The 8374-nt window shown below is 38.2% G+C and overlaps 1 protein-coding gene across 1 annotated transcript in view; it reads right to left on the bottom strand.

Annotated features, from left to right (window-relative positions):
• Positions 1-817: 817 nt before the first annotated feature.
• Positions 818-8374, bottom strand: part of LOC131064604 (RNA-dependent RNA polymerase 1) — an 83305-nt gene continuing 75748 nt past the window's right edge. The window contains exon 4 of the mRNA XM_057998793.2: positions 818-1668. Coding sequence (XP_057854776.2) covers positions 862-1668 — 807 coding nt within the window. The 3' untranslated portion in view covers positions 818-861. The remainder of the gene's footprint in view (positions 1669-8374) is intronic.

Below are 8374 nucleotides of genomic sequence, written 5' to 3'. Positions count from 1 at the left end.
CCTGCAAATTCGCAATTCAAGTCGTCGTTTAATCATGAATAATAATAGATGATTGTAACAGTTGGATTAAAATATTCAAAAAAAGGAAAAAAAATATTTTTTAATATTCATTTCTTGTGTTTTGGATTGTTGTTATGTATTGAAGTACAAATTCCTAATTGCAGGCAGTTACAAACCATGTTTGTGGTTGTTGCCATCCATTGTAATACAAACTTCTAATTCAAAATTCATGTATACAACATCCACCTTTTTAGTCTGTAGTTGCTGCCATGCAGTGTAATACAAATTTTTAATTGCAAACCGTTTCAAACTAAGAGCAGATTCCATCAGTTGGTTGGATTTTCACGAATAACAGCTGGATTAGAATACTCATCACGAAAAAATCCCTCTATATTAACATACATTTCTCTTGTTTCTGGTTGCTGATGTGCATTGTAATACATTTTTCTAATTGCAGACAGTTAAAGAAGCCCGGTTGCCATCTATCATAATACAAATTTATAATTGAAAATTCCTTTATATAGCATTCATATCTATAATTTTGGTTGTTGACATGCATGGTAATACAAATTTGTAATTGCAGATGGTTACAAATCAACTAGCATATCCCACTAATTGGTTGAATTTGGTTTGAGCTTTACTGTTTAGAGCCTGTATCTCATTAAACCTGCGGGTGGCAACTAGGCATTTAATTTTGCCAAAGTTAACATCAGATGTTCTTATATTCTATAGAGTCAATAAATGAACCTTGATGGATGTAAGTCATTTGCTTAGTGACTTATGAAGGGAATTTTTTAGGCATTCACAACATACGGAATTTCAATAAACAACTTGCATTAGATGTGGAAAACAAAAGAAAATTTAGGAACATGAAATATGAGACTGTTGCTGCTTTGTTATTTTGATGTGCAGCAAAACATCAAATAGAACCCATGGAAAACTAATGAGATGGGCAATTTTAGCGTCATCATCATCACGACGAACTCTCTTGCCCCAGTAACTTGGATGGTACGTTACGTAATACCAAGCAGATGCCTTGGCCAGTTTTTTGGTACCTTCACAAACATCATTGTAACTGTCTTCGAGATCAAACCACCCTCTGGCTTCTTTTTTCAGAGATTTCACAGCTGACATAATGGTTTCTCTAACATATCCATACCTTTTATTACTGCCCACGAAGTTTGACATACTCTCGATGTTTCCACTTATGATTTCTGCTTCATTTTTTACGCCATAATGATCCATCAATGCGGCCAATCTGGAGTCATACCTAGCCTTGTATTCAAAGGCTTTCTCAAGATATCTCTCATATCCCAACACTTCCAAATCTTTGTCGTATGCCTTCTCTGCAAAATAGGGGTTGGAGTTCTGTGGAGCAGCTTCTTGGACGGATCTGTAAAGTTTACCGAGTACTCTTGTTGATTCATATGTTTCCTTATCTTCTTTTTCCATAAAATCTGGGTATCTTTTAGGATGTAACTCGGGAGGGATTTCGGCAGCAACTCCAGTCTTGGCAAAGTCGACTGCTGTGGAATGGAGCTCGGCTAACTGTAGGCATTTGTGACTTCGTGCCATGTCAGGCTCTTGATCCGCAAATGCAAGATGAGAGTTCGCTATAATTCCTAAGGTGTCATTGACAATATGATTTGCAAAATGCTCTTGCATATCCTGCATCATTGGAGGACAAATATTAGACATGCAATCTCTAAAAACATCACAACTACATGGATTACATGGATTTTTCGCTGACGAGACGCAGCATTTGAATGGGTTAAAGGAGTTAAAAGCAAAAATCCCAAAACCAAAAAATGCACACAAAAAGAACACATATTTTCTGATAACTTAACAAAGACCCTGGTCTTTTCGTTTGGATCTATAACCTGAATAATCCAAGTTTTCGATAAATAAAAATAAAATTCGGATTTAATTCAATTTAAAAAAGAATAAAAGGGAAGTTTTCTTTTCTTGAAAAAGTCAGTGACAATCATAAGTTTATCGTGCATATACTACAATTATTACATACTAGGGATTCCTGGTTATCCACTTAAATTCAGAAAACATGTCAAAGGGTGCTGATGCTTTTACCTTTGAGAGACGGAGAAGCTTCTTTCAATGACCAAAACAGGTAGAAAAGAAAAAGGAACCGGTATAAATGCTAGTCTTCGTAAATACAATTCAATGTTATTTAAAATCTCAGCAAAATAGCATACAGCTCCAGAGAAGCTATTTTTAATGCAACATGCACTTTCAAAGAACCTGTTCCTAACGCACCTATGAGTTGATCTCCTTTATGTGAAAGGCCTTCCTTTGTGCTCTCCCTTTGTCTTAGTCAATCCAAGTGCTTTAGGCGACCTTTCAACTTGAGTTTTTCTTGTAAAATGTCTTCATGTGGCACCCAAGATAATTAAAATCTCAATGTTACATACAATAATTAATTAGGAGTAAACTGAACTAAGAGTGGCATCCCATTTTAGGTGGACCACAACTTACAACAATATTAAATGTTTTAAATGTAACATGTAATGCACATATTTCTCAACATTGAGGGACCCTCATCACCCTAAAACACAATCCATTACTTTCTTCATTGATGAAATCTTCAATAATGAATACTATGGATGCCTTTACATTCCAACCACTATTTCTCATAATTCCCACCCGTAGGTTGGATGAGTCTTTGTAATGCAGAACAGAACAACTACTCTTGCCTGCCACTGATGCAGAGCATCTCCCTTAAATTCCCCTACCCACGTTCTGACTGTGGAATCAAAGGAATTTGCCTTTTCTTGGTTGCTTCCTGCTGTTTCCATTTTGTTGTGGCGGTTCTGGGTTTTGTCCTATTTTGGGGTGTGAGTGGTCTGTGATCAAATCAGCTGCATGCTGGCTGGGTGTTATTTTTATTTAAGTTTTTTGACTTAAGTTTGTGGGGGGCTGAGTTTCAAGGGGAACGGAAAGGGAAGAATTGAGAGTCAATATTCTGAACAAATGGTGTGTATTTTCCAGTGATGTAATGGCTGTATATTGAAGAAGAATTAAATGAAAGGAAAGACTATTCAAATCTGATTCTATTCCTGTTATATTTTCTGGGCTTTTGATATTTGTTTTCTGCAGATTTTGCATTTCAATTGTTTGTTTTGAGCTGCATCATTTTGGTATCAGAGCATCTTTCATGGCCTTGGGGGGAACCTGGGGTAGAATAGGTCGTTGCAGGTCCTTGAGGCCAGATTATTGTATGAAGATTCTGAGGAAGAACCAGAAGACCAAGGAGGTCAAGGGGGAGCCATTGATCCCATAGGAAGACTTTTTGAAGCCTCTACCAAACAGGGAACTAAAGTTAAGGTTGAAGTCCCTGATTTTAGAGGGGAGTTAAATCCAGAAGTGCTTTTAGATAGGATCCAAGAATTAGAAAAATTATTTGACATAGAAGGGATTGAAGAGACTGATCCACAGAGAGTCAAAATCGCTGGATCCAAACTGAAGTCTCATGCTGCTTTATGGTGGGAGAATCTCCAGAATGCTAAAGAGAAGACAAGGAAAAGAGAAAATCAGACTTTGGCCAAAGATGTTAAAACATTTGAGACTAAGTTCATGCTTTCGGATTATCAGCAAAAGCTCTTTAAAGAGTTTCAAAATTTGAAGCAAAGAGATTTGACCATATCAGCTTATACTAAAGAATTTTTGAGGTTGCAAATCAGGACTAATTTAGGAGAAGATAATGAGCATGCAACAGCTAGATATATTAATGCACTTCGATTCCAACTCCAGAATGAATTAGCCTATTCAAGGTGAGTAACGTGGATGAGGCATATCAATCAGCCTTGAAAGTAGAAGAAAAGTTGAATAGAATGGGCAAAATGGCGAACAAAAGAGGTGGCAACAGTTCAGGTAGGGGAAGAGGGAGTTCCTATAAAGCAGCTAACGGAGAAGAGCCTAAAGATGATGTGAAGCCAAACTTCCAAGGGAGGGGTGGCCTTAAAGGTAGGGGACGAGAACAACGATTATCTGAAGGATGGAGACCTTTGAAATGCTTCATTTGTAGTGAAGCCCATAAAGCTGCAGATTGTCCTCAAAATCCCAAGAGGGCATTGGTGATCCAGGAAAAAGGAGAAGAGCCCTTGAGAGAAGAAGTTGAAGCAGAAATAGGTGAGGACCTAATGTTGAATAGAACTTTGGTTGCTAGTGACAAGGAAACTCCCACGACTGATTGGAGAAGGAATAGTGTGTTTCCGACGCAATGCAAGTGTAAAAGTAAGGTGTGGATGGAGGATGCACCGACAACTTGGTGAGTACAGAAGTGGTGCAAAAATTACAGCTGGTATGTATTCCAAAACCAAATCCTTATAAAATTTCTTGGTTAAAAAAGGATTATAGTGTGCTTGTGAACCAATTTTGTCTAGTTGATTTCAAAATTGGTCCTTACGAGGATAGAGTGTTGTGCGATGTAGTACCAATGGATGCTTGTCACCTGTTATTGGGTAGACCTTGGTTATATGATAGAAATGTAACTCACCATGGCAGGGAAAACACCTATGAGATTCAGCAAGAGTGTAAACTCCATTTATTGAAACCATTTAAAGGAGGAGAGAAAACTGAAGTAAAAGATTTGTCTTTGACCACAGTAGGGTGTAGAGAGTTCTTTAGAGAATCTAAGGGAGGGACTTGCTATCTTTTTACCCTCTGGAGAATAAGAATTCAGATCAGCAGATAGTTCCATTGAAGGTACAAGAATTGTTACAACAATATTCTAATTTGACACCATCTGATCTATCACCTGGCTTGCCTCCATCCAAAGGCATTACCCATCAAATTGCTCTTATCCAAGGTGCCAAACTTCCAAACCAGGCTGCCTATAGGTTACCTCCGCTGGAAAATGAGGAGACAAATTACTGAATTATTGGAAAAAGGATTTGTAAGAGAAAGTATGAGCCCATGTGCCACACCTGCTCTACTCTCTCCTAAGAAGGGGGGGTAAATGGAGGTTATGTATGGATTCTAGAGCCATTAACAAAATCACTGTGAAGTACCGATATCCCATACCCAGAATGGATGACTTATTAGATTGTTTGTCAGGTGCTAAAGTCTTCTCCAAAATCGACCTCAGGAGTGGTTACCATCAGATTCAGATCCTTGAAGGTGATGAGTGGAAGACTCCCTTCAAAACACAAGATGGATTATACGAGTGGATGGTGATGCCATTCGGACTATCCAATGCTCCAGCTACCTTCATGCGAACAATGAACCAGGTATTCAGACTACATATTGGAAAATTTATCATTATTTATTTTGATGATATCCTTATTTTTAGTAAAAATATGGAGGAGCATTTAGAACATTTGAAAACAGTGTTTGACATACTTAGAGGAGAAAGGTTGTTTATCAACCCTGAAAAGAGTGAATTTTGCAGGGATAAGTTGTATTTTTGGGAAATATTATTTCAGAAAATGGATTGAGCACGGACCCAGAAAAAATGAAGGCTATTCTTGAGTGGCCTACTCCTCAAAGCATCACTGAGGTTAAGGGCTTCCATGGGTTGGTGAATTTCTACAAGAGATTCGTTTAGAATTTTAGTGGCATTAGTGCACCAATAACTAATTGCACTAAAGGAAAGGATTTCACTTGGACCAAAGCAGCTGATGTGAACTTTGAACAACTCAAGAATAAGATTACTTTTTTATAGTGGAGTGTGATGCTTCAGGTGTAGCTATCGGGGGAGTGTTAAGCCAAGAGGGAAAGCCTGTGGCCTTTTTCAGTGAGAAGTTAAATGAAGCTAAAAAGAAGTATAAAACTTATGATAAAGAATTCTATGCAGTGGTACAAGCATTAAAATATTGGAGACATTATCTTCTACATAGAGAGTTCATTTTAAAGACTAACAATCAAGCCTTGAAATATATAGATTCACAGGGTAAGCTGTCCCACAAGCATGCCAAATGGGCTTCATTCTTGCTGGCTTATACTTTTGTTGTGCAACACAGGAGTGGTAAAACTAATGTAGTGGCTGATGAATTGAGCAGGAGGTGTCATTTATTGGTTGTAATGAGTCATGAGTTAGTTGGCTTTGAAGAAATGAAGAATGAATATACAAATGATCCAAACTTTGGTCACATATATGCCATTCTCAGCAGTCAAGACCATTCGCTTATGCAGCCATTTGAGGACTAATTACTGTTGGATGGATTTTTGTTTAAAGAGAACCAACTCTGCATTCCCTTTCGATCTAGGAGGGAACAACTCATAAGAGAGATGCACTCGAATGGATTGGGAGGTCACTTTGGAAGAGATAAGACTTTTGTAGCAGTATGTTACAAATTCTTTTGGCCTAATATGAAGAGAGATATGGACAGATTTGTTGCTTCTTTTAAGGTGTGTCAAATGTCAAAAGGGGGGCATCGAAATACTGGCCTAAATATGCCTTTACCAGTACCAAGGGAACCATGGACTGATATCTCTATGGATTTTGTTTTGGGTCTTCCACAAACCCAAAGAGGTAATGATTCAGTGTTTGTTGTGGTGGACCATTTTTCTAAAATGGCCCATTTCATTCCTTGTAAGAAGACTAATGATGCAAGTCAAGTGGCCCATTTGTTCTTTAGAGAAATTGTGGGCTGCATGGTATTCCAAAAACCATAACCAGTGATAGGGACACCAAATTCTTAGGCCACTTTTGGAGAGTTTTGTGGAAAAAGTTGAATAGCAGATTGCAATTTAGTTCAGCATACCATCCCCAAACCGATGGTCAACCAGAGGTAGTAAATAGGAGCTTGGGAAAACTATTAAGGTGTTTAGTTGGAGACAATCACCGACAAAGGGATTTGGTGATTCCTCAGGCTGAATTTGCCTATAATTCCAGCATTAATCGATCTACAGGTAAGTCTGCATTTCAAATTGTATATGGAGTAAATCCTAAGGGAGTTGTAGACTTGGTTGATTTGCCAATAAGCCCACATAACAGTCAAGAAGCTACAGATTTTTTAGAGCGTATCCAAGAGGTACACCAGCAAGTTAGGCTCAAATTGCAGCCCATGAATGAACAATATAAGAGGAGAGCTGATTTGCATCGGAGAGAAAAGGTCTTCCAGGAGGGAGAAATGGTCATGATCCATCTATGCAAAGAGCGGTATCCCCAAGGCACCTACAACAAATTGAAGCCCTAGAAGATTTGAGCTTGCAAAATTATAAAGAGGATAAATGACAACACCTACCAAATTGATTTACCAGAAGACTTGGACATCAGTCCCATTTTTAATGTTGCTGACCTATAACCATATTCAGCTGGAACTATGGAAGATTAGATGGAAGTTAAGCACAATGAGGACAACAACCTTTGGAGTAAGCAGTTGCCAACGAAGAAAAGAGAGCAAGTTGAATGAGTATTAGATACCAAATTGGTGGCAACAAGAACCAAGTCATATAAGCTTTATTTCATTAAGTGGGAAAATTTGCCAAATTCTTACAATTCATGGATCACTGAAGCTGATCTGATGAAGCGCAGTTGATCAGAACCAGGAGGTTCAGATTTTCTCAAAGGAGGGGAGAATGATGCAGAGCATCTCCCTTCAATTCCCTTACCCATGTTCTGACTGTGGAATTAGAGGAATTTGCCTTTTTTTGGTTGCTTTCTGCTGTTTCCGTTTTGTTGTGGCGGTTTTGGGTTTTGTCCTATTTTGGGGTGTGAGTGGTCTGTGGTCAATCAGCTGCATGCTGGCTGGGTGTTATTTTTAGAAAAGTTTTTTGACTTAAGTTTGGGGGGGACTGAGTTTCGAAGGGAACGGAAAGGGAAGAATTGAGAGTGGCTATTCTGAACAAATGGTGCATATTTTCCACATATGTAATGTTTGTATATTCAAGAAGAATTAAATGAAAAGAAAGACTATTCAAATCTTATTCTATTCCTGTTATATTTTATGGGCATTTGATACTTTTTTCTGCAGATTTTGCATTTCAATTGTTTGTTTTGAGTTGCATCAGCCACTTCCATACACTCAACATAAAACACAAACCAATATGCAGAGATTCTCTGCTTTCAAAACAACAACAGATTGAATGCAACAATAAACAAATTTTCATTCAATTTAAATCTGCATCACTATATTAACAATCATGGCCTTTTCATTGACCTTTCCCTCTATTGTGCTGCTCTCACACAGTGATCCAATTCTCTCCTTCATAACATTCCGGCCCCTCTACTCAGCTATTTACACACCACTCTTTTATGCTACCTCCTCCCTTACTCCTACGCAACCCCTCAATCAATTCCCACACTCCCTCTTTAATTCCAATGCAGCTCCCGTCTGCCAGCACATAAATGATTCGAGTGTTATTTATAAACCACAAACTATGGGCTCTGTTCCCACTCCAACGATGCCCCTATCAA

The sequence above is a fragment of the Cryptomeria japonica genome, chromosome 2, assembly GCF_030272615.1.
Source record: "Cryptomeria japonica chromosome 2, Sugi_1.0, whole genome shotgun sequence".
Taxonomy (NCBI): domain Eukaryota; kingdom Viridiplantae; phylum Streptophyta; class Pinopsida; order Cupressales; family Cupressaceae; genus Cryptomeria; species Cryptomeria japonica.
This window is presented reverse-complemented; position numbering and strand designations above follow the sequence as displayed.